At 40.3% G+C, this 27,885-nt stretch overlaps 2 protein-coding genes across 2 annotated transcripts; one reads left to right on the top strand and one right to left on the bottom strand.

Moving 5' to 3' along the window:
* Positions 1-4,603: 4,603 nt before the first annotated feature.
* On the bottom strand, positions 4,604-14,616 carry LOC137261807 (titin homolog). The gene is made up of 2 exons (XM_067799592.1): positions 14,480-14,616; positions 4,604-9,244 (listed from the first exon to the last, which is right to left on the bottom strand). Exons 1-2 carry the CDS (start codon positions 14,512-14,514, stop codon positions 4,672-4,674), a joined length of 4,608 nt encoding a protein of 1,535 aa, XP_067655693.1. The 5' UTR covers positions 14,515-14,616; the 3' UTR covers positions 4,604-4,671.
* Positions 14,617-18,167: 3,551 nt separating this feature from the next.
* On the top strand, positions 18,168-20,179 carry LOC137261626 (lipoyl synthase, mitochondrial-like). The gene has a single exon (XM_067799405.1). The coding sequence runs from the start codon at positions 18,270-18,272 to the stop codon at positions 19,458-19,460; it is 1,191 nt and encodes a 396-aa protein (XP_067655506.1). The 5' UTR covers positions 18,168-18,269; the 3' UTR covers positions 19,461-20,179.
* Positions 20,180-27,885: the final 7,706 nt, after the last annotated feature.

The raw sequence follows: 27,885 nt of genomic DNA, 5'->3' as shown, positions 1-27,885 counted from the left end.
ACTGATGCTCAAACAACCCCCAATATATCTCATTTCAGCCTCTAATGTAGCTCCAAATACAACTAATACTATACAGCTACATCAAACATGTCGGGCAGATTCAGAGGAGGGGCTGCACACACACCTTCTCGCAAAAATGTTCCCTAACATCCCTGATGTATGTGCACCCCACTTTTCCAAAAACTGCCCCTAAATGCCAAGCAGGTTAGTGTACTGTCAATCTCCAAGAACTAACTCGAAGTACAGACACATCATTTGGCTCTCAGACTCTGCCTAAGCTTCAATGAAACAGGGTGTTAACCTACTGGTCTCATAGATCAACCTTCATCTAAGTCTTAAATACAAACTGATACTGCCAGTGACTGTAAACATGCTTCAGAGTTAAAGTGACAAGTGTTAGAAGTCCATCATCAATTATCCAGAGTGTCATAAAGCCATTCTATTAAGGTAAACACTGTGGCCCCATTTACCCCAAAAGCTCCATTTTGGATAAGACATCCCTCTCCTTGTTAACACCAGTGGACATTGTGCCCTTAACCCTGAAAAGCAGCAGGCCAAAGGAACCTGATCCCTAAAACGTTGTAGGTCCTGGTCAGAATATGTAGGCCCTATACTTTAGCTGCAATATAAGTAATTCCCAGCAAACAAAAAGTGACAACTAACAAACCTATTTATAGAGTTTCATTTAACTCTAGTTCACTCTAGACTGATCAGTCTTCATTTACAACAAAATAAAAAAATTACAAACTACTAAATTATATTTTCTGAAAAGTTATCCTCGTATTTATTGGGCATGAAAAAGATGTCAGCCATAAGGACCTGCAGAAAACAAAAGCTCGGGGTCTGAGTGGGATTCAGTCGGGTTTGGACCCGAGGACGACTGTGAAATTTCGAACACTGTGCTCCGTTGTTCAAAACAACCTTATCTCTTAAGGTCAACATTATGCCTAAGATTACAACCTTGGACCTTTACGAAGATTAGTCTCCCATTGCACGAAACACCTTAACTAACGTTGATCTTAAGGTTGATAACTAAGGTTCGACTGACCCAACCTTAGCTTCTCTAAGGTTGGGAAAGGAACATGGTGGCTGCTTTTATTTTATACGAGATTGAGAGAAGTTTGAGGGAGCAGAGAGTGTACTGAGATAGAACATGTCAACTGGACAAGTTAAATTCATGTGGTTACTAGGGACACTTCCATTACTCCTGTGTTGAAGAGTTCAGCCTTAGTTAAGGTTACGGTTACGGATTGGAGTCCGAGTTAAGGTTGCCCTAAGGTTGTTTTGTGCAACGGGCATATCTTTTTCTTACGGTGATCGTAACACTAACCTTAGTGTCTTAAGTTGATCTTAGCTAAGGTTATTTTGAACAACAGAACACTGGTCTCTTGTGTAATAGGGACTTGATGGCTATACTAAGCAACCTGTGACTTGTATCAAACACAAAATGAGGTCATGTATCATGCCATAAGGGACAAACGACACACTAGGTGCATGAGTGAGTTAAGTTTTACCAGAAATGGGCTTCACATACTGTGGGGGATCAAGCCCAGGTCTTCGGCATGAAAAGCCAACCCTTTAACCACTAGGCTATCCATCTCCCCACAACACACTGGATTATCTAGAAGTGCCACCTCTATATCTCTACCAACAATAGAAAAATGCTCAAACATTGAGAAATATACTGAACATTGAACGAAAAAAGGAGATCAGGATGATGGAAGAAAAGGTGGCAGTATTAATACTTGACTTATTTTTTTGAAACACAGGCAAGAATGTTCAGTTCACTTCTTGCCTACACACTACATACTTTACACCAAACTGAAGGAAAATATACTACCCATCGAAAGTTTAGACTTACGTAAACGTAGCCACTTACTTCAGTCCACTGTTCTTAACTAGATTTTGCAAATATTCCATACTGTTTAAAAGCTGAGGTCCAAACCTAAAAGAACCCAATGACTTTCTCCCACTGTCTACTCCACAGCAGTGCAAATGTTACCTGTAAATGGGCGACATTACTGAAATGGCAAAGGGTGCTTGGCATGAGCCTGACGATGTCAAAGATCCACTTTGGCATTTACTACTAACGTAATATTGGAAACAGAAAAAAACTGTTTTTAGGTTGTTACTCTGTATCCCTCAAATTTGGGCAACTGCAAGTAGGATATGTAGAAATAACCCACTTTGGATTAACTGGGCATTCAGTGGGATGCATAAGAGGGTATCCCGATGTTTACATGTAAACTCAGGTGAAACTTAGAAAAACTACAAATAGCCGCTGAAAACATTAGATCAAACTATTAGATCAAACTATAGATTGCAATTAGGTCATTAAGCTGGGTATGACAATGGACCATCAGCTCACCTGGCATGAAATGCATTTGCTGCCTACTGGCACAAGGGGTCCTTGCAAGGATATTTTGTGCCTTTTCATGTGTGTTATACACATGCCTTGTACTTCCCGACTTTAATACCCCAATATGCCTATCCCTCTATCCCCCAGCCCAACCACAACCATCATCTGCTTCACCCGTCCTGGTTTTGTTTTTGAGACATCCCCTCCATCCTGTTTCTTTTCAGAGTGATAGTAAGACTCCATGGTCGTACATCCTTCATAGTTTGAGCATGAATATTATTATTTTTAAGTCAGCTATTGTTTATACTAAAGCTAAGACTAATTTCAAAATGGATATTTACAAAGTGCCCTTTGTAATATTTAACTGCACAGTAACCTGCATAAAGCCATGGTCTGTTCCAAATAAGTCCATTTGGACTTTGAAAAAAATCCACATGCCTGCAGTACTCTCTCCTCAGTAAAGTCTTTTTTCCACGTTTCTCATCTCCCTACCACTAGAACTGTAATTAGGCCCAGACAGGTATTTTAACTACATAAACTGTTGAGAAAAACCTGAAAAATCAGTTTTTTTCCTATTTCCAACAGTATTTTAGAATAAACATGTGCTTTATAGTAAGTGTTCAACCAACCTTTCAGTACCCATTTTGATGAGAGATTAATTTTGGTAAGCATGTATGAAACATCAATTTCCTGAATACAGAATTTTCTGCAAAGAGATTTTAGCATCAGATAGATGTACAACCCATGCTCTGAACAGCACTGATTCAGGGGAGCGGGAGTGTGGCAACTTCCCAGTCTGAGTATAAAAAGGCTGGTTTCTAAGTGGCTCTGGCCACCTGACTGATACAGTGACATACAGAAACATATTTTCAAAAAAGTATGAATTGTAGACCCTCTGCATCCATACTTGCTGTGTGTCTTTTAACCATAACTTAATATCAGGAAGAACCAGTAAGCCAATTTTGTGACAGTTCATGGAATGTACTTGTATTTTGCATTGATTTTCTATCAGAGGACACCAAGGCAAGGAGGCCCCACCCTATCTCAGTATTTGTTTGGACCCAAGCCTTTAAAGGTATTGTTAACACATGAGCCAGGAGGAATCCCTGTGGAGACACAATACTTCAATGCTGTATCATTACACAACTATTATTAAGTCAACAAGCAGCTAGTATTAATGTAAAGCAGTGTTCACAAACAGCATCACACCTGATAGATGTCTATAACCAGCTGGGCCCCAGTGTCTGTTGTACATTTCACAATGACTTTGACTGAAGTTGATATATGTGACACATCACACTTGTTTCTTCATAAATCTTGTGTTTGTCAAAAATTTTAAAGTAAATTATTAGAAAAGTTAAATCTGAAATGCGTGTTAAATCCTACTCTGCTGGTCCCATGAAATTTCAGTGGGTCAGACAGACATATGAAATGTGCAGGACCCAATGTCCTCTTACTCTGAAACAGCATTCCTGAACAATGGTAGAGAGACAGAGATGACAGATAAATCAACAACTGGCACATCCTTGACAATTTCACTTGTCACTTCCCTTCTGCCTAGTCCTACAGTCACAACAGTATCACCATGAAGCCACCACACCAACACACACTGTCTGCTGAACAGGAGTCCTCCATAACTGACACTGAAGACTAGGGATGTCACGATTCACTGATGCAACAGAGCATTGTCATCAACCTTTGCCCAACATGATATGCGATTCATGTGATTTTATATTCATCTGGGTTTTTTACACATGGTTTCAACATCAGACAAGTTCCCATCAAGGTAATGGTTGCTTGTTATGCACAAAATGTCAACAATGCTGTATCACAAAAGGCATCTCATCATGACCTCAGCATCAAGATATGTATTGTATGATGAGGTACCTGTATCGTGACACCCCTACTAAAGACTACATCAGATCTACACTAATACATTGCAGCCAACGGTAAACTGGTAGATAGTTCCCAAGTCCAAATGGTACACAGATATTGGGGGGTACATAAAGAGACCTAAAAATTAAACAAGGGCTTGATAAATACTTTACATTGTGATCTGTTACATTTTGCAGTACTTTGTTTTGCTGCAAAGTGACACAAATCACCAGTAGAGTGCATTTAGCTTAACTCTTTTGACACATTTTCAAAGAGATTCCTTATTTAGAAAACACATATTTTTAAAATGAACCTTCCCCATTACTTCACTACTAAACTTATGATAAGGTGCAAAAGAGTCACCTCTTGTAAAAATGAATTCCTAGTGTCAGTTATGGTATGACAAATCAGCAGTTATTTATGTCATTTCGCTGTTCCTAAAACCCAGATGAATTTACAAACACTTCATGATCAACTTTTCGTGACACACTGGTGTTGCCAAAGAGGCTGTGTGATAAAGAGTCAGTCAGCACTTCCTCCTCATCAATACTCACTGCATGGATTGTCTCCCCTGACTCAAGGTCAAGGTCACTACTTAAACAAGTGTTAAGGTAGTCCTCCATGCCTTCCTGTTGAATGAGCAGGTAGGTTACCCCATTGGCCATGCTAGGCTCAAGTTGATTGATATACTGAACAGTAACTTTACTAGAGTCTGTGGATGTTTCTTCGGGAAAGGTTTTCTTTGAATCAGCATCTATATCTTTCTTGCCTGTGCTGCAGCTTTCTGACGACAGACTTGAGGCAGATTTCTCATTACATGATGAGATGCCAGTTTGGCTATCACCTGCATGATCAGCAGTGATCCGAGAGACATCAAGACTTCCACTCTTTTCTGTTACACTTTTCACGACATCTGGAAGATTGTTGTCCATGTGTTTACCATTTTCTTTGCACGGGAGTCCATTGAGACTCTTATCGATGTCATTTGAACCATGCTTCAGTAACACAGACACAAGCTGTGGTAGAAGGTCCTTCTTGTCTTTCAACACTGTCTTGAGACTGTCCTCTGAGTCCTGCTGAACGCCATTCTGGTTCTGAAGTGCTGACTTCAGCAGCTTTAATCTCTGTTCCAGCTGACCTAGCATCGTCTTGACCCGAGAGGAGCTTGTCATGCCTTCACACTGAGTAGCAGCATCGCAAAGCTTTCGCTTGACACTACTTCTCTTCTCTCGCTGAATGGGACTCACGATTATTTGTCCAGATTTAGATGGTGTTAGGGACACTGTAGGCCGTATTTGATCCAAGGTTTTGCTTTTACCTACCAGTGAAATGTCTTTGTGACCGGTCGATTCAGACTGGAATGAGTTCGTCTTACAAATATTATTCAAACTTCTCGACCTGTCATGGGTATTTGATGGAAGAAGAGATTCACAACTTTCAAACAAGTTCTTTTTACAGTTTTGAACAGTGAGGTAGGTTTCTGTAGCCATGTGTCTCTGCCCAACAGACTTACACCGAGGGCTCTCTTTCCCTGGTGATACTATTGACGTATCAGGAGTTTTCCTCACTGGACTATTGGTACTAGAGTCATTTAAACCCATGCTCTCAGCTACTATGTCCAATATACTACTACCACGATCCTTGGCACCTGATTCTGAGGACATTTTTCTGGCAAGTATGTTTGGGGTCTTTTTTGGACTAGAGTTGGTACTTAGACATTTCTTTGGTGAGACAGAACTGAGACTTGATTTGGTGAATGAACTGACACTCATGCACGCATCTGCTGAGGTACACAGAGCACTTACACTTAGCTTAGGGGAGTTAGCATAGGGACTGATGCAGTCTTTCTTTGGTGAACTAGAACACATGGTTTGTAAGGTTTCAAACAGGTTTCTCTTTGACTGTGGTGAAATATCTGATGTGATATCAGGCATTTGTAATTTTGGACTTGACGTAGCACTTAAACCTTTCTGGGGAGAACAGGCTGTTTTTAACGTTGACTTGAGCTGCTGAATCATGTCAGACTGCTTGGAAGACTGCACTATCCCTTCATTGTCCATTGGCAGAACAACATCAGAGAAGTGACGATCAGGAACATTCTTAGTGACATCATCATCAGAAATGGGGTGTTCACAAATGAAGGAATCTAAGAAATGTCTTTCTGATTTGACAGATGGATCTTCTGAAGCTGGAACCTGACATCCATCATCCTGATCCTGTTCATCCTTCTTTCCTCCATGCTCTCCCCGCTGACTAAGATGCACTGGTTCTAGCAATGGTGGCTCCAGCTCCCCATCCTCCTCACAGGTCAAGTCTGGTGGTTGTGATGACTCCATCGGTCCAACATCCATTGGCTCCATCTTCTCTAGCAGTGGAGGTGAAATGTCACTCAAAGCTGACTTGTCAGAAATATCATTCTCAACGCTCACAGATAAAGAGGTAGTTATCTCCACTTGGGGCAAATGTCGACGGAACTCCTTCAGGATGTAATCTGAACACACTAAACCAAGTTCAAAGAAAAATTGCTCCTTTTCACACAAAGATGAAACTTCAATCGTCCTGTCTGGCAAGATGATGCGTTTCTGCTTCTCATAGTGAATATTTTGTTTCCTTGGTCTTCCCCTGCCTTTTGATGATTTTCTATCCCTTTTACAAGGGATCCACTGTGCTTGTATTCGGAAACCAACGGGCAACAGTTTGGGTTTCTTTGATTCCTTATTCACAGGCTTCCTCTTGATGACTTTCTTCTCAGGAGGTCTAGGCAAGGCACGTTTTGGTCTCAAAATCTTTTGGCACAAGTTTCGAGTGATTTTCACAACACATGGAACACTCTTATGCTTTTGAAGTAGTTTCACTGAATTAAACACTTTCTCACAAGCTCGACACTTTATGGGTCTTGGAGGATGTATTTTCTTGGGTTTTCCCTCTGGTGCTGGGACAGATTCTTTCTTTGGGGGTGACTCAGCTGGTTTGGGTTTGACCTTCTGATGCTGTGTCTTAGCTTTCAGGCTGTTTTCAGTGATTTTTTTTTTCTTGGACACCTTTTCCTTTTCTTCAACAAGTCTTCTTTTCTTTGGGGTCAGCACCAGTTTGCGTGTTGATGATCTGAGTTTCTTGGGTGACGCTGGTGGTGGTCTCTTCCGACATGGTATCTTCTTGATTGCTGTCATTTCTTTTTCAGGGCTTGGTTTAGCAGAACTTTTACTTTCTGGGCTCGTTCTTTCAACAGTCATTAATGCACTAATATCTATTGTAGGTTCCTCAACTTTCATCATATCTTTGGTCATTGGCTTGAAAAAGCCATCAATTTCATCTAAAAAAGTTGTATCAGTGTGTGTGACAGATAAATGACTAGGAGTTTCAGTTGTTTCGTGATGCGGCAATTCCGACAAATTTTCAACATTATCGCATGGCTGTTTTAAACTAGTCTCCAAAGTGCATTTTTCTGACAGTTCAGATTTTTTATTGCATTTTTCCTGCACAATCAAACCTTCACTGTAAAATCGAAGTTTTTTTTTAGCTTCGAAAGCCTCTTTATCAATATAACAGTCCTCAGCACTTTGCTCATTCACTACTTCCATGCAGAGTTTTTTCACCTGAGACCCATTTTCAAGTTTGACTTGCACATCACCCTCAGCTACAGAACTGTCCTCATCTAGCTTTCTCTTACTACCAGGAATGCTTGCATTGCTATTACTTTCCTGTTTAGTGACAACAGTTTGGTCAACTGGCACCACCAGAATTTGAGCGCTGTCGGACGTCAAGGACTCTATCCTGACATTAGAAAGCTGGGCCTGGCTAACTATCACCTGCTCTGCCTCATTGGACTGCTTCCCTGCCTCCACATTAACAATAGTGTAGGCTGACTCTTGATCACCTGCTGTTTCTGGGGTGTACTGAGGTTGTTCTGAAATGAATTGAGGCTCCTCTTGAACGAACTGTATCTGTTCTTGAGGTGCTTGTTCCTGGACATACTGGTTCTGTGGTTCTACATACTGAGCCTGTTCTATGTACTGGGCCTGTTCCTGGATATATTGATTGTGATCCTGAATGTACTGAACCTCGGTCTGCTGAACCAAGTCTTCCTGAACTACTTCCTCCTGCACTTGCTCCTCAACGATTCTCTCCACCGCCTCCACCCTCACCCGCTGTGCCATCCGTATCAGATCCTCGGCTACTTCTACTGTAATATCGCCTCCCTGCTGCAGGAGGTTCCCCTCACTTACATCACCCTGGACGGTAAAGACGATCTCGCGGTCCTGCGAGTCACTGCTGGACGACGTCCCTGCTGCCTGCTCTATGACAAACCCTCCCTCAGACAACTGATTGAGGAACTGAGTAAGATTCACTTTGTCTGATCGGGCCATCATGTTGAGAGCTTCGACTGCTGCCATGGTCTCACTGGAAAGGTTGGATGGGTCAAGGGGTGATGGTGTCCTTTTACTGGCTACTGGAGCATCGTCTTCCAACTCATACACAGCTCCTGCTGGAGTGGCCCCTTGTCGACTGTTGCCGCTGTGATAGATAATATCTGATGAAGATGATTTTGGTGTGGAACGAGTAGCAAAGGGGAACACATCATCGCTGGCGACTGGAATAACTTTGTTACATGGGACTCGGACATGATCCTTCATCTCCTCCATGGTTGTAAACTGCTTCTTACAAATGAAGCAGCTGAGATCCACCCTGTTGTTTTCCTTGGGTCCAGCATATGCCTTGTTGGTGGTCTTGGGGTTGAGGTTTGGCAAGACAACATTCCTGCCATCACTGTCCATCTTTCTCCCAGTTGTGGACTCACAGTACGCCTCCAGAGCTGACGCCTCCTGTTCTCGACGTCTGGTCATGTTGCTGAGACTGGTGTTCTTACAAGACTTGCTGTGCCTCCATCTGGAAATGGGGTCGTCAAACATCTCGAAGCAGTGTCGGCACCAGAAGCGTTTTGCTGCAGGTACACTGAGTCTGTGACATGGATGATTGGAAAACTTCTCCTCCTTGTTCTTGTTGGCCATTCTGCAACAACACGAAGTGGTCAGGTTATAACATATGGTCATACTGTCATCTACAATAATACTCACACAACAAGCATACAGCAGTTGAAAAGGAATATTAGCAAAAGTAAACCTGAGGGCAATGGCTGTGAATTATTGAGTCTGGGCCAGACAAGCCAGTGATCAACGGCATCAGAACTGATCCACACAACTGGGATACACCAACATGTGTGCACCAGTCTCATGAGTGAGTTAAAAGTGAACTTTGCATCAGCATTGTTTTGGCCATAGAGCAACAAGAACAGGTCTACACATATATACACAAATCTATACTTACACAAAGTTACATTCCAAAGCTAGTTTCCATGTATACAATTCACCTCTCAACTGAATCATTTCTTCTCATTCTAAGTTAGTTTAAAAACAGATAGAAAGAAGAGTGGTTGTCATTACAGCATTAATGCAAATTTTGAACACTGGTAACTGTTTATGGGCAAGGTCAACGACCCATGCCCCTGACAAACATTATTGAAGCATGAAGGAACAGTCAGTATTCAGTCTCAATCCACTAGTAATTCCATTCTTTGGAGGGTGAAACTGCATTATCAGTGATTGAAGGGGGGTTACTCTCTCTCACTGCATCACACATGCCAATGTAAGCCCACATTTGATTAACGGAGTTCCATTTTACGCTTCTTTTAGCAATATTCTCATAACATCACAGCAGGGAAAACCTGACATGGGCTTCGCAAATTGTACCCAAGTGGGGATTCGACGTGATGAGTCAACGCTTAAACCACAAGGCTACCCCATTGCCCCTGGGCCCACATTTGAAACTAAACATTTGAAACATTGTCAACAAAAAACCACAGATATTTGACGAAATCATACTCATAAATACAAAGTGTCGTTTATTAATGAGTGAGTGAGTTTTGTTTTACACCGTATTCATCAATATTCCAGATATATGGCTGTGGTCTGTAAATAATCAAGTCTGGAACATACAATCCAGTGATCAACAGCATGAGCATCGATCTGCATAACTCGGAACCAATCAGTGCCAAACAAGTCAGTGAGTCCAGAGGCAAACTGTAGCGCAAATGTGTTGCGCAACATAGAAAATATGACAAGTCTTCATATATGCCAGCAAAGCAAGCAAAGGTTGGCAACATACTTTTCTTGCTTTGGATCAAAAAATATTTTTTAATCTCAAAATAAAATATCAACACCATCAAAGGTACACTCCCATTTCCTCACTTGGTTGTGCTCTCACATTTCCTACCTCATGTTTAGTAACTACTCTCGTGAAATATGCTTTATTCAACACTTTAAGCGCTACTCGTGGTATTCAGAGAGTTCTTCGCCTCCATTACCCCTGCCAGCTTCCGGTTTAATGAAGTAACGGAACAAGAATAAGCAGAAATTGAAAAGAAATACCATATTGTCTAATTTTATCATGAACCTGTTGCGGTTTATTTGTCTTATCTGTTGTCGCTATTGTTAGAATTTTCGTAACATTTATTCTACATAGAAACACGTCTGGCAATGAATGAAGCAAGGAAGGTAACTGTATGTGTTCCTTGTGGAATAATATCCTCCTGTTCCTTCACTCCTCTGGACCAAACTGGAAGGGGAATGGAGACAGAGAACTGTCTGATCTTCCACGAGTTGCGCTTAAAACGTTGAATAAAAAATGTTTCACATGAGTAATTGTTCAACATGGGGTTGGAAATGTAAGAGCATAACCAAGTGAAGAAATAGGTATATACTTTTGATGGTGGCGATATTTTATTTTGACATGGAAAATATTCTCGAACTGAAGCGAGGAAAGTATGTTGCCAACCTTTGCTCACTTTGCTCGCATGTAAGAAGACTGATCATTTTCTCTATGCTGCGCAACCCATTTGCACTACAGTTTGCCTGCAGTGAGCCTAACCACACGATCCCGTTAGTCACCTCTTATGAAAAGCATAGTCGCCTTTTGTAGCAAGAATGGGTTGCTGAAGGCCCATTCTACCCCAGACCTTCACATGCCCATTTATTGATGCAAACAAAATCTACAACATAGTTACTACACAGTAAAACAATAGCAGACGGGTGGGAGTACTTTTGCTGTGAAAATTAGTTGTTAAGTCATTAATATTCATTATTGTATACCTTTTGTGGCATGGTTTACATGATACCTTAAACACCATTGCTCAAGATTTTGACCTTTGATGATATTAATAGGGGTCATATGGTCCTACGACCAAATTTCTGCTTGCAGCTTTCTATGGCAATATTACTGCGTCACACTCATTATGGAAGGACATGGAAAGGTCAAGAGAATGTTGCGGCAGTCTAGCGTGTGTTGACAGCTACAGTGTGATAGATGATGAATTTCACATCAATATAACCGCATTGAAATAAAGTGATAATCATGACGGATGGTTGACTCATTGTTGTTTTCAAATTAGAATAAACAGAATTTTTCATCACTGAGAATATGTGATTGATTTTGGAGAAAAATATACATACAAACTGTGATTAACATAATTGCTACTGATAATTGCCTGGTGACAGCTGAACTGTGTCTTACACGTATTTGGGTAAAATAATATGCTGCATCTTTTTGTTTTGGATGAATAACATCTTATTACAGGTGTTCGTTTTCAAATCATTTAAAATGTTTCTCAATTGTAATACTTGAAAGGTAAGAAGATTATTTTTACTCAATCTAATTTTAAGAAGTGGGTCCACTTGAAGTCGCTTAACAGATTTTATTTTAAAATCAGGCCTACACTTGTGTCTACTTTGATGCCTCTTGCAGTTTAACTGGTGGGCTTGTTTTCAGTCTTTTGCATAACTACAGGCAATACTACTTTTTTAAATACTAAGAATTGTAGTTTTAATCATTTTTTTTTAAAAGTGGGCCCACCCACAAAGTCTCTATAGAGAAAAAGATAAGTGGGTGCATGTTTCTGTGGTCATTTTTTCGTTTTTGTCGGGCATGGCGGGCGAGCTGTCAAAGGTACTGTGCTAATGAGCAACAGTTGCCTGGATCAATCTTCACTTGTGACCTGGTGAAAAACCTTCGAGCTACCATTACTTGCTGTCTCTTTCAGTGCTGTCACAACCCCTACTGTGTAGTACACCTGTGCACATGAACACATGCAGACACCTTTTGACCTGATGTGGATGTAGTAAAGAGCAGTATCACTGAACAATATACTGTGACTATGTGTCCCAGTTCACCCAGCTGTCAATGGGCAACGTGTGAGGATGAGGCTGTGTGATAACTTGCTGTACCTAACAGGCAGGATGAGTTGAATACTCCCCAGTGAGGTGAGATGGTTAAGAAACAATGGCAGAAAAAGACATCTGCTGATCAAGGGAACACTCAAGTGTCTTGAACATGGACTACAGTGGATAATATAAATATTCTTTAATAATATAGAGTTTGGTTGCTGATGTTGTATGTTTAAAGTGCTTTATATGTTTAAACAAAGATAATGAAATTACCCACCTTTCCTGTCTCATATACTGGATACTCCAACTTCAAATGATACTCTTGGATTTATAAATATGGAAATAACATGTGGGCCCATATCCAACACCATCCAACAACCAGTTAGTAAGTCACCCACTATTCAGTAATTTTGACAAATTCATCTAACAATTGGAAAGCAAAATACTATTTGTATTGATGGAATGACTAGCTAAACTGTACAGTTTTACAGATTATTGGAATAACGGATGACACAGTTTATGGTTTTCTCAGTATCATGTGTTTTTGGATACAAAACTTTCGGCATACCTCCAGTTTGTATCTTGAGTCAGCTCAGCTGTCTTCGCAACTCAAACCACTGATAATGCAGTTTTGCTACATTCAGCAATATTTCCCCCAGTACTATGGCCAGGGACACCAGAAATGGGCTTTACACACCGTCATTGTGCACACATGAAATCGGGTCTTCAGCGTGACAAGCGAGTACATTAACCACCAAGCTAACCCACTAACCCTCCATTCTATGGAACAACAACAACAACAACAACAACAAGAACAATAAGGGTATCAGTAATGCGCTGAAATACAAGGGGCATGCTCAAAGTGCTACACTCTGTTATTAGCCCGGACAACCCAAGCTGCCTCTTTGATGCTAGAAGGTTAGAGTCACAATACTTTATCTCATGAGTTCGTTCTGGCTATCAGATGATACGAATAAGAAAGTTAAGTTCAAAGTTGCTTTACACAGTGTTTCACTTTGTCATATCACTTTGTCATTTTACTGTGGGTTGAAATCCCAGAGTGATGACGAGTTTAAGAGTTTTAAAAGTCACAGGAAACAACCAAAATGTGCATGATTCTGTGCCATGGTCATGTATTCTGCAAGGAAAATATAATTTTTTAGATACATGTATCATTTGTGCCACCTCTTATGATAAGAACTGACCTGCATTGCACATTTTAAACAAATCAATAATGTGGGAGATATATAACTTGTGCAAGTAATACAACACCTGGGCAGGGATAATACTGACCGCAATGAACAAATGTTTAGTAACATCTTGCAGTTAATTTCAACTTTAGAATGCCAAGCATGCAAAGAGAACATCACAATATGAAACTTCTTTGATGGCAAACTTTATCCAGATTAAATGCATTTTCAGCCTTCACAAGATAATTATCCGCTCAATTCACTCATTGTCTATATCAAAGGTTTGATAGGCAATATTTTTGTCTAAATCTTTCTTCTCTTGACACGGGAACAATGGATTCTCTAATACCAAATACAACATAGAAAAGAACAAAATGATTAATAAATCGCACGGCAAGTTATTAACTCCTATTTCACATAAAGGTCTTATCTGCCTCAGATACTAAGCGATGTAGTAAAACCACAAACTTAGCACTTTGTTGGGGTCAAGTCGTGCTTTTCATCTGAGGTCTTTCTTCCTCTCTACAAACAACAAGAGGCACCTGCAAAAATCCTTCGTTTTCACACTCGAGCAGCTGTCGAAAGCAGCCAATTCGTTTTAATCTTTGAAACTGAAATTATATAGTATTTGAAACAAGCAAATAATTTCAAAGACAATAGGTTCATAAACGTGGAATCGAGTAAGTGCTAAAGAGCGATAAACAATTTTGTTGAAAAAGTCTGGCGGCTAAAGTTTCATGCAAATGGCCACGCATTTGTTCGAGGTGCGTGTGCACATCTCACAACGAAAACCGCCTCCGCACGGTAATTTACTCGTTAACGTTAGCCTAGATACTTACTTGTCTTCCACCTTTACGTGCGTGAGACTGTACATCAATGGTAATAACTAAATATTTACAAATTTGATACATTTGACACAAGACACAGCATCTGTCGGGCCTTGAGGAGCTTTAGAGTTGTCCCCCTTGGATTATCTGGAGGGAGAATCGTAAATGCAATTTCATGTAGTAAATATTTTTAAAATGCACAAGAAAAAATAACTGTAATTGGATGCTTGTAGTTACATGCATGTCTCAATTTCTTTGCACGTGTATCGCAGCCATTGTTATTATAATGTTTGACGCCTAATATCCGCAAACAATGACAACTGCAAAATAGAGGGCGCTGCTCTAATTAATATTCATATACATGTCAGGGGAAGTTACTCCCGCGCTCTGGGGTTCTATGAATATTCATAAGGCCATTGGTTATACTTCATTTTTTGGCTAAAGCTCTCTTATTAGAAGTAACTGTTAGTTTTCACACATTTAACAATAAACACTGTCCTAGAAATAACAGCTTAGATATGCTACACATTTTGGTTGAAGACAATCCAGTCAGATGATGACATCAAACAGTGATGTTCTTATCAAAACAAGACATGAATTTTTACTCTGAATTCCGTTTGTCAAACTGATCTCAATGAGGGGCTGGGACTTAGCCCAGTGGATAAAACATTCGCTCGTCACGGCGAATACCCAGGTTCGATTCCCCACATGGATACAATATGTGAAGCCCATTTCTGGTGGAATATTGCTAAAAGTGGTGTAAATCTAAACTCACTCTCAATTAATACAACAATCTCTAATCAACGATGAATGGTTCGTTGTTGGCACCGGCTGGCACAGGTAGCCGAGCTCTTGTATGCAGAAACGTACCCTAAACAAAATCAGAAACGTACCCTACACCTGTACCCTAAACAGCGGAGGAGTCCATATTCTCTAACCCTACGTATTCCAACACACTGGCAGTGATATTATGCATCACTAAACATCTGTTATTGCATCTGCTCGTTTCTGAATGTATCTGGATCTGGATGTATCTGCAACAGAATGACAGTTCCAAGCTAGGAAACAACACAATGCAGAATGTACCTGTCCTAGAGTACGTTCCTGAATTCAGATCTAGGCAAGGGTACGTTTCTGTATCTGTCCCTGGGGTACATATCTGGTGTACCTATACCGACAATGACCAATTCAGTCTGCATTTTACGAAATGACTCCCAAAATGACTATGAGGGTCAGCCATTTCGCGTCACTTTGTATAACAACAATCAATATACTTTAGTCATTTCATGAAATTTCAGTTAATAACATAATCTACAAAGGTCAATGACAATTTCAATATCACGCAGCTAGTTATTTCACGAAATGACTGATTTTACAATCTGACAGTAATACACACACACACACACACACACACACACACACACACACACACACACACACACACACACACACACACACACACACATATATATATATATATATATATATATATATATATATATATATATATATATACATATATATATATATATATATATACCTTAGAGGCACGTTTCTGTACCAGCCATGCGCTAAGGTTGTCCTGAATCAATGTTCTAAGTATATGTACGTAAAGTATATCTGTCTTTTAAAGAGCCATAATCAGAAGAAAAACATGACGCTGAATTGGTAATGTGTGCACCCAGATTCTATACCAAGAGTTGCTATGCGATGGTCACCACCCTTAAAAAGAAGCGGAATGTCCACAGGAGATGTGGAGGCAGAGATAAAGAACGGAAGGTGGGTCTGGGGACTTGTGCCGCAATGGGCCTAGGATAGACAGCATTGGATGACCTAGGTAACGGGTGTATGTGCTAAGAGCAGACAAAGGGTTAAGTAATTAAGTAAGTACAAGAAAAACTAGATTTATGGATGGCACCTTATTTATTATGGACAACACAACGTTTTGGAGCGTATGCGTGATCCTTCATCTCAGGTGATGAAGTAGCATGCATACGCTCCGAGACCAAGGATTAGGGAAGACAGGGGCCATGGGCCAATTTGCTTACTAGAATGAAAAATGGCCCATTAACATTTTGAAGTTTACCATTGACACAAGGGCAATGGCCCATTCAGAAAATGGCTTATAATCCTGAAAATGGCTCATCGTCAAAGTTCTCTTTCCCAATCCCTGCGAAACGTTGTGTTATCCACAATAAAGAAGTTGATAACACAGCGTTCCGGATCGTATGCTTACTCCTTCATCTTCGTCAGGTGATGAAGGAGCAAGCATATGCTCCGAAACATTGTGTTATCCACGATAAAGAAGTTGACATCTATAAATCTGGCTTAACGTATGCTTTCCACTAATAAATGTCCTTCAAAGACTTAAGTACGTACAATTGTAAAAGAGACATATGTCTAGATGGGTGGTCTTTGGACACAAGTCCCTTTTGTGGACCAATTGGGTTTTCGCATATTTTTCAATGTAGAAAATATGATTTTAACAAATAATTACTGCTTTTGAGACATAAGGAAGTACAGAAAGGAGGATACAAAAGTACTGGCTGCACAATATAGATATCATTTCTAACAAAACGAGGACCTGATCTACTTTCATGTCTAATAGAATGTAGTTATCTTCAAAATATAGCCCAAATGGTTGTCAAACCATTATTTCTTGATAGGCCGCGAGTGCACGTATGGTTGTGTGCGCTACATGGTCTGTGGTGCCAACAAAAGAAACATACTAGGATTTTAAGTCGAGTACAGAGTTTAATTTACTTCTCTTTGATCTCCTTATACACATCAGCCATGCAACTAAAACTAAAATATATGTATTAGATCTATTTATTACTCACCCGTTGAACATATCACTTTTCAATAATCTTACAAGGTTGTTACACTTTTAAGAGATAAGCATACTGTGTTGGGAAGTCCGAGGTATATAACGAAATTATAATAGCTCTAAATTTGATATAAAACTGAACGCGTAGCGTGAATTTTTTAATACAAAATTTAGAGGTATTATAAATTCGTTATATACCTCTGATTTTCCAACACAGTATGTTTATCTCCATTCTACAAATACATAATGCGTTGGAAAATCAGGGGTATATAACGTGATTATATGCCTCTGAATGACTTTGATTAACCCATTACAATCCACATGGTTGAATGTGTATCGCGGGGTGCCGTGCGTATGACGTCATAATGCCAATACCTCTGTCAAAATAGTTTTAGACCTTGCTTGACACGCGGAAAGCTAAAGGTCATCACACTCCTTGAATTCTTAGGAAAGAAGTTCTTAGCTAGATATTATTTCGCTAATGTTTAGTGAATAATAAATGAAATACTAAACGATGTCAAGTGTAATACTCATGAATGGTATCGGTATCAAAACTCACTGTCGCTCGTTAGATACCAAACCATTCACTCGTTTCATAAATATGGTATTACACGGGACTTCGTTTAGTATTTTCTATGTATCATGTATAATAACCTGTTCGTTTTAACAATAACACATAGATATGACTTATATTTTGCGAGTTTATTGGGTTTACGTCTATATGAGCCTGCATTATTTTATCGCTATTATGGTAAAATTCTTTTGTCTCTGAGCCAACTTTGCGCAGCCTTTTGTGCGCTTATTAGTAGTACAACCAGTTGTAGCTTTCTCTACTCCATTTGCATTTACTCGATTGTGTCTCTCGTTACACTTGAAAAGAAGTCAATCCGTACGAGACCTGAACGAAATGTCGGTGCTTCTAATTGCGTGTCCCGGTGTTTACATCGCTTGAGGTAATACACAGAAGTTTCAACAATGGCGGCAAGTCTTACGAAAGCGAGCGCCAGTTGTATTTTACAGAAGACAGCTCTCCTCAATCTGTCGAGTAGAGGTGTGTGTGCTTATATGGTAAACAGGCCTCGATCAAACTCCGTGTCAAATGACACCTTTCAAACTTCTCACAGACGATCTTACGCAAGTCGGGCAGTTCTTAGCGATGCACAGAAAGAGAAACTGGCACAAGGCCCCGACCTCGGCGACTTTATATCAGATGACATACCCATCGCTTATGACGGCGAGGGAGGCATGAAGAAGGTTCAAGGAGAGAGGTTACGTTTGCCCAAATGGTTGAAAACTGAAATACCAATGGGGAAAAACTACAGCCGTTTGAAGGAGAACTTACGTGATCTGAATTTACACACTGTCTGCGAAGAAGCAAAATGCCCAAATATTGGAGAATGCTGGGGTGGAGGTGAACATGGAACTGCGACTGCCACAATCATGGTCCTGGGTGATGAGTGTACCCGCGGATGTCGTTTCTGCTCTGTTAAAACGTCTCGGGCTCCACCTCCGCCAGACCCAAACGAACCATTAAACACTGCTAAGGCTATTGTATCATGGGGCCTTGACTACGTCGTGTTAACCTCAGTTGACAGGGATGATCTTGCAGATGGGGGATCCAAACATTTTGCTGAAACAGTAAAGCAGATCAAGGCCCAGAATTCGTCTATATTGGTTGAATGTCTTACTCCAGATTTCCGTGGTGATCTTGAAGCAGTAGAAGTTGTACTAGACTCTGGTCTAGATGTTTTTGCCCACAATGTTGAAACTGTGTCCGAGTTGCAACGGTTTGTACGGGATCCCAGAGCAAACTATAAACAGTCTCTGTCTGTGTTGGAACATGCTAAGAAGTACAGACCGGGTGTTGTCACAAAGACATCTCTCATGCTTGGATTAGGAGAGACTGATGAACAAATTTATGCAGTTCTCAAAGATCTGAGGAAAATTGGAGTTGAATGTTTGACACTGGGACAGTATATGCAACCCACGAAGCGTCATTTGCAAGTAAAAGAGTATGTGCATCCTGACAAGTTCAAGTACTGGGAGGAAGTTGGGAACAAACTGGGGTTCGTATACACGGCAAGTGGACCTCTTGTCAGGTCCTCTTACAAAGCAGGAGAGTTCTTCATCAAGAATCTGGTTGAGAAGAGGAAGAGTTTGGTGTAAAGATGGTTGTGATATGTCCATGTAAGGCTGTTATGAAAGTGTGTTATATTAGTTGTTGACTGGAATAAATATATTGGAAAGATTTGTGTCCCTGTCACTTAGAGGTTAAAACATCCTCATTAAAGTGAAAAGACCTGTGCCAGTTTACATGTGACAAAGTTCTACACAAAGTATGCGATCTAGAGTGAGTGCGAGAGTTTAGTTTTAAAGGCACTCATCTATATTCCAGTTACATGGTGGCGGTTCATAAATAATCAAGTGTAGACCAGACAGTTGGGTCATCGACAGCAAGAACATTAATCTGGTCGTTTGGGAACCAATGACTTGACAACCAAGTTGGTGAGCCTGACAACCCGATCCCATTAGTCGCCCCTTATGACAAGCATAGTCACCTTTTATGGCAAGCATGGGTTGCTGAAGGCCTATTTTACCCCAGACCTTCATTAGTCAATGCAGTCAAGATGTTTGTGGGAGCCACAATGTCACACCAAAGACCCAGGTTTGATTCCTCCACATGGGTACAATGTGTGAAGCCAGTGTCTGGTGTCCCCTTAATCATGACCCAGGTTCAATTCCCCACATCCACACATTTCCCACGCCAACATTCTGCTGGAACATTGCAGAAAGGGGTGTTAAACCTTATTCATTCACTCACTTCAACAGGATGCAAATGCCCAGCCACCTCACCTCTCCTACTGAATAAAACATTAAAGAATGTATTCTTCAAGTGGTGATATTTGTATTTAGTGGAGGGGTTTATACATGGTTTTACCATGATCATTGTATTTTATTGGCTTTAGGAAGCAGTGGGGTAGCCCAGTGGTTAGAGCGTTCATCTGTCACACCCAAGACCCAGGTTCTATACTCCACATAGGTACAATCTGTGAAGCCCACTTCTGTTGTCCCGTTATGATATTGCTAAACGTGGCATAAAACTGAACTCGCTCATAGGAAGTCACAGTGGCTGATTAGGTAGATGGCTGACTTTATGTGCCAGCGATGTAGCTTGACTCACAAGAGTGTTAGTTAACTGAGAAAATATAATCCTAAGTGTAATGTTTGTTACAGAGTCTGATATCAGTGTTTGAAAAACCCTTTATAGAGTCTGTCATCAGCTTAAAGTTAGGTGAAGTCTATCCTTAATTTTAAAAAAAAATAGTTTTGACATCTGACCATGGCTTCCACCAATTAATCCACTCATCTCACTCTGGCTTCTGTCAACTCACCCGCTGGCTTCAGTCCTTAATCAGCTTACCTCAACACTTTTCTAATGTATTGTTACCTCAAATAGTTATTGTTAATCCTGTTATTGTTGTATTGTCATCACATGCTCATCTCTGCTGTATATATATTGTACTCCCCCTGCCATTCCCCACACGCTTGAAAACGGTATAAGAATCTATACCGAAACGTCGCTACCCTGCAATAAAGAAGTTGATCATCCATAAAAATTCTTGTCATCTTTATCTGACCATGTTGAAAACTTGTTAACTGAACAGACTAAACTAGATGGAATGTTACTTGTGTTTGGATTTGAACTTGTGACTTTACTGTATTGTTTGCTGTCAGTCATGCATATCAACGCAGCCATGAAGTGGGACAGCCTTAGTTATGTGGCAACAAGCATCTTGCCTGGTTTGATCCGGTGTGGTGGTCTGCCTGGAGATTTGCTGGTTAGTGGTTTGATCCTCTGACCACCTCCTTGGTGTATCAGATAGAATGTCTACCTGGAGCATTGCAGGTTGGTGGTTTGATCCTCTGACCACTTCCAGGGTGTAATGGATAGAGTGTCTACCTGAAGCGTTACTGGTTAGTGGTTTGATCCTCTGACTATCTATGGTGTAGTGGGTGTATCTGGATAAACTATTTACAGTATGGTTCAAAATTATTGAGAATAGCTAGAGCATTTCATATTATTAAACGAGAACAAATCAGATAAAATTGAATGTATTGTGAAAGTGAACTGACCTTTTCATGTTGTGTAGGTAACAATTTAATATTTTATCAAGTCTCCTTGAGCTTCACGGCACAGTCTAAGACGGGTAGGCATACTTCCTATCAGAGAGGTTAGTGTCTGGTGAGTTATGCTGTCAAAGTATTGGACCACTTCTCTCTTCATGTCTTCAATTTTTGTCAACCCCTTTTGATTCACACATTCCTTCATCATCCCCCAAGTGTTCTCAATGGGATTTAAGTCAGGCCTATATGCAGGAAATGGTAAGGCAGTCACATTTTTCTCCTGAAACCACTGCTTGGCATGTTTTGCGGTGTGTTTAGGATCATTATCTTGCTGCAAAATCCAGTCATTTCCATAAAACACATGTGCACTTGGAAGGAGAAAATTATCTAATATGTTAGTGTAGCGTTGACTTTTCAGATTTCCCTCAAACACACACAGCGGGGTCGTTCCTAATAAGGATATCCCTCCCCATACATGAAACTTTGGGCTGTATTTAGGTCATCGATACAACGGTGCTCACACAGACTTTGTCCATATTTTCACATTATTGGGATATACCCATATTGAGCTTTCATCAGTAAAAATCACATTTTCCCAGTCAAAGTTTTCATGTGCCAAACACCACTCAACACGCCTGTCTTTATGTTCTTGTTTCATGAGAGGAGAAGGAATTCCAGTCTTTTTCTCCCATCCAAGATCAATCAAATTTCTTCTAACTGTAGATTTTGATACAACTGTTGATCCCCTTTCTATCATTTCATACCTGATGTTGGAGATGCTTGCCCTTTGCTTTTTAGACGCTAAAATTCCCAGCCGGACGCGATCTGAGAAGTCCAATTTTCTGGGTCTCCCTGCTCCTTTCTGGTGCCCAAAATCCTTTCCCTCTTTAACATTCTTCCTAGTCCTATACACAGTAGAAAGAGGAGTTCCTGTTCTCTCTGCCAATGTATTTAAAAATACATCATCAATTCCTTGATTACACAACTCAAAAATCAACCTTCTTGTATCTTCAGCAGACATTGTTGACAGTGCTGAGGAAAATGACGGCTGCTACAAATTCAGGGGAGGTAACTCTAATTGTACTATACTCAGTAGGCCAAGATGAGTTACCTCCCTTATACCATTACTTAGTTCTAAGTATCAGTGAATCAGTTGAGGTGTTAGGATAGCTCAAAGTAAGAAGAAAAATTCTCAATAATTATGAACCAGACTATATATTTAGTTTGGAAAGTATACATAAAAATGTGTTCATGTATTGTTTATATTTTGCAAAGGTGTATTGCAATTGTTTATGTTATGAGAGTTTTTAATGGTCAAGATGGGAAATTAGAACTTTTTAATCTCTGACAATAAAAAATGTTGATCTTTCCATGGTCATTAATAAAATATGAAACATTAATGTTCAAAATGTAACTAAATTTATGAAATAATGTAGAAAACATAGGCATTGTGATACACATCAAACTGTGACATCGGTATCAGGATGCATATTGATTCAGGAAACTTTTGTATCATGACATCCCTAGTGATCATACCAAATGATATTCTTCTTTCCCTGTCTGGTGCTCAGAGTTAAGGGCTATGAAAAGAACTTGGAGGCAGGGCATGTTAAACTGAGGTTTGATATATCATTTAGTGCGCATTCCAGACTGGTATACATGTTACAGGTAGCTTCACACACTCAGTAGTCTGTTGATGTAAAAAGCAATGAATATTTTAGGAGCAGTGGTGTAGCCTATTAGTTAAACTGTTTGCTCATTGTGCCAACACCGGAGTTCCATTCCCCACATGGGTACAATGTGTGAAGCTCTTTTCTGGTGTCTGCCACTGTGATATTGTTGGAATATTGCTAAAAGCGATGTAAAACTAAGCTGACTCACTAATTAATATTTTCTATAGGGAGTAGTCTAATCATACATGCCATGATAATGCATTTGGAAGGTGTACTACAGGAAAGGATTTTGTAGTTTCTTTGAATTTACACAGGATACCCATGATTGAGCACCTCTTTTAACGTCCATGCCTTTCTTGACTTGCATATGATGACTGTTTAAAAGAATCAAATATCGGATGTATTGGCCCCAGTGATATGTATGGTAGGGTGTGTGTGTCTGCTGGTGTGTGAGAGGGAGAGGGAGTGTGGTGGCGATATTTCGGTGTTACAATACTGATAAAATTTTCTGATCTGTGGGTTATATCATTTATACTTTCTGCAATAGAAATTTCATTTACAGTTTAAAAAAACTAACACTTATTATATGTGAGGATGCACTGATTATGTGCTTATTATATTGTGTTATTATTGTATATAACATACATATTAGTATATAATGTGCTAATTATAGATACAAAACGTTGTAATCTGAATAAAATTATGAGGAAACATGTCTTGTTTTTTTAAATATGGTAACAGGTTTGAATCACTAAGCATGTTTTGACAGCATAGCCGGGAGTGCCAAATTCGATGTTCACGTAACTATTGCCAGGAGAGCCACATCAGTTGGGGCTGTCTGTTCAGGAAATGTGGCTTCCCCGGCCTGTAACCACACCACGGAGGCAGTACACTAATCAAGAGGTGACAATGGGACACCTGCTTAATATGCAGCACACTAGTCAAGGTATAACATGGGAATATCAGCGTAAGTTCTTCATGAGTTTTGTGAACTTTCAGAGTAGTGTAGGCGTGTTTGTTTGAGTCATATCAACTTTGAGAGAAAGATTCGAGGTTTTGTTTGCCCTCATAAAACATTCAGGATATACACAAACGGGAGAGATTTTCCATAACCATATGGCTTTAAGGCGATCACGACACGTTTATACATCATTTTCGCTGCAAAGAAAATGTTTTCCTCACAGCTTCTGCCGGGGACAACCTTTAACATACTTCTCACAAGAACTTTCTTTATCTAACTTGTCTTCATCTCCCGTCCAACGATGCAAACATTTCCCCTCAATAAAGTCGTAAACGGGATAAATATTTCCATGCTTTAATAATATCAGCATTTCTTTCTCTACGTATGTTTAATGTAGGAAAAAACAACACAAAGATACTCTATTTAGGTGACGGTTGAGTCGAACGTGTGAAACTTAAGCTAGTCGTTCTCTGTGTGCACGTGACTTGAGATCCACACGTGAGGAACACCGTCACAGGAATGTCAGACACAAGCATGTTTGCTTGTCGGGGCAACCTGCAGGTGCGCTCATAAAATCTGCGCTTGAGTCATCTCATGTTTTTCTGTGTTTGACTTGGACTCGTCTCCTAGTAAATATGCTGCGCCCTTTTGTAGATTCATGCTTTACAAATATTCTACGGCATCCGCAGACAATTGGAGGAAAATGTGGTGAGTTCGTCAAGAATGTCAAAACGTACTGAAAATGTATTGTTTTAATCGTTTTTAACTGTTCAAGAAAACCTGGGAAAATGGCAAGCTGATCTGATCGGATTTAATATGTTCATAATGGTCGGTAGAAGCCTCTTAAAGATAAACACGTGAATGCAGAATGTTGACCTGTGGAAGGTTTGTTGTATTCTATGTACCGAGAACACGATTGAAAACAGGATGTTGATTGTTGTTTTATATTGTGGGTGAGAAGTATCTCTTGTGACAGTGACCACCATCAGTTAGGTTTTCAAGGATCGGCACATCCTTTGTCATTGTCAAGACAGGCACACCTTGATGCGAGGCATCCACAAGATATTTTGTTGAAATGACAATCGTTGTATTTAGATTCAGTACTAATGTCTAAACGCCTGAAGAAATCTCTGTATTCATGTCGGCCATACACTCTCACGTGACTTGAAGGCTATAAGTGAGTGAGTTTGGTTTTATGCCGCACTCAGCAATATTCCAGCTTTATGGCGGCGGTCACAAGGCTAGACGTGGCATCACATAGTCCTAACATGGTCTCAGCTGTGTACGTATCATCACGTCTCGTGTTATAGTGCCCAAATTTGTATCAAGAAGCAATTACAATAGAAGTGTAAGTCAGTTACACAGTGAGTATTCTAACTACCGTTAATACAATCACTTCTACACTCAGGGGACGCGTAAAGATCTGGGGTAGAATAGGCCTTCAGCAACCCATGCTTAACACGAAAGGCGACTATGCTTGTCGTAAGAGGCGACTAACGGGATCGGGTGGTCCGGCTCGCTGACTTGATTGATTTCGCAGATCGATTTTCATGCTGTTGATCACTGGATAGTCCGGTCCAGACTCAATTATTTACAGAACGCCTTTACATAGCTGGAATATTGCAGGGTGCGGCGTAAAAATAAACTCACTCTGTATTCAGGGACTGTTGTTACTTTTATCTTATACCATAAAACTCACAGTAATGGAAATATGATTTACTTGTAAGTAAATAATCGAGTCAGCACCAAACAATCCAGTGCTCAACAGCATTTCCATCGATCTGTGGCATTGGGATACGATGACCAGTCAGTGAGCCAGACAACCAGTTCTGTTAGTCGCCCCTTACAACAAGCATGGGTTACTGAAGACTGATTCTAACCCATATCCTCAAAGGTTACCCAACACAGAAATATACTGAGTCAAAAAAGAAACTCGACAAAAGGTAATTTTAAAAAATAATGAATGATTTTTTCTCTGATGATACATCTGTGTATCCGAAATGGGATCCCTATCTTTCGAATCTAGAAAAACGTTAGCAAAACCCACTCAAACCCATCCATTCGTCGTGCAAATGACGTTACTGCCAAATCAGGTTTTGCACGTGCAGTCGATCACGTGATCTTCGCATCGACGTTTTCTTTATTTGCACATGTTTGCATTGGCCTCAAGAATTGAAAAAAAATCACTTTTAAACCACAGTTCTACTGGTACTTTACATACCACGATTGTCAAATGTGCAACGTGAACCGTTGGCAGGTTGCTAGCGGGAAGATCAGTTATTGAAATCGCAAGAGCAATAGGATGTAGCCGTCGTTCCAAGTATGACTTGCGAGGTCGTCTACAACAAACTGGCATCACTTCTGATCGCCCAAGGTCGGGGCGTCCACGTGTGACGTCACGAGCAGAAGACCGTCAAATCGTCCTACGTCACCTACGTGACAGATTTCTGCCGGCTACACGAACCAGGGCTTAGATGTTTAGGGGTCGACTGTCCTCACAGACCATTCGAAATTGTTTGCGGGCTGCCAGTCTCCATTCTCGACGTCCATATTGTGACTTGACATTCTGTAAACCCATGTTTTGGCACGGCGGTGTAGCCTAAGGGAACTGATTGTGGCACTGTCAGTGTATCTAGTACATCAGACAAATCTCAGCAATGAAAAATAATTTAACCATCTAACCATCTCTTGTTCTTTTATAACTCCCTGGAGAAAGAATGTGAAGTTTCTTTTTTGACTCAGGATGTGTGTTGTTTATTTGTTGGTTAACGTCGCACACAGCATTACTCCTGCTCGTTTTTGGCTAACTGTAAGTTGTCTGGATCAGAAGATCAAATGATCAGCGAATCTGACCACTCGATCCCGTTAGGCCGCAAAAAATAAAATAAATGTTTCTCTGGCACAATTTTTCAAAAGTGAAGAGGGCGGTAGGACATTTTTTTTATTTCTTTCTCTCAGAAATACAGCTTGGGAAGTTTAGCACGTGTGAATGAGTTGTAGATTCGGTCACACTCATTCTTACAGATGCTCATCCTTATAGTGGACAAATGGATGATCGGGACGCGGCGATATCAAAATTATTTTTATTAAATGGGAATAAAAATTCATTACGTTCACAAATAAGGCGCCGATGCCCGAGAAACATTTCCTCACTTTTCTTATTTAGCCTTAGTCGTCTCTCAAGACATGCATGGCCTGCAGGAGAAATATTCTTCAGATGTATACAGTGTGAAGACAAACATTTGTAAGACATTCTAACCGCACCTTCACTGCTGTGGCAATTTCGAGTGTGATATTTGCGTATATGTTCTCTACCCCATGAAATCTATTCTTAAAGCTTGTCGTTGAATCATTACGCAGACTGCAAACACAACATACTTACATATTCCCAGTCACGATACCTAGTTATTTACGACGCTAGACTGAGTGATGTCAGCGACTGTGCCAACAGCTATATGTGACTCACATCATGCAATATTACACAGGGGTATCATTAGTCTCGAGAACATGACACTGCCAGACATCTTGAAATGTATTCCGTTGTGCAGCGTTGTACCCACTGCTAATATGTCTAACGACAGTACATAAAAGATCAGGCCCGTGAAGGTCCGGGTTAGAACTGATTTTCAGTAACCTATATGTTTGTCGTAAGAGAAGAATAACGGGATCGGGTGGTCATTCTCGCTGACTGAGTCGACTCGTGTAATCAGTTCCCGATTACGTAGATCGGTGCTCATGCTATTAATCACTGGACAGTCTAGTCCAGACTCGGTTATTTACTGACCGCAGCCATATAGCTAGAATATTGCTGAGTGCGGCGTAAAACTAAACT

The sequence above is a fragment of the Haliotis asinina genome, chromosome 14 (assembly GCF_037392515.1).
Source record: "Haliotis asinina isolate JCU_RB_2024 chromosome 14, JCU_Hal_asi_v2, whole genome shotgun sequence".
In the NCBI taxonomy this organism is placed as follows: Eukaryota; Metazoa; Mollusca; class Gastropoda; order Lepetellida; family Haliotidae; genus Haliotis; species Haliotis asinina.
This window is presented reverse-complemented; position numbering and strand designations above follow the sequence as displayed.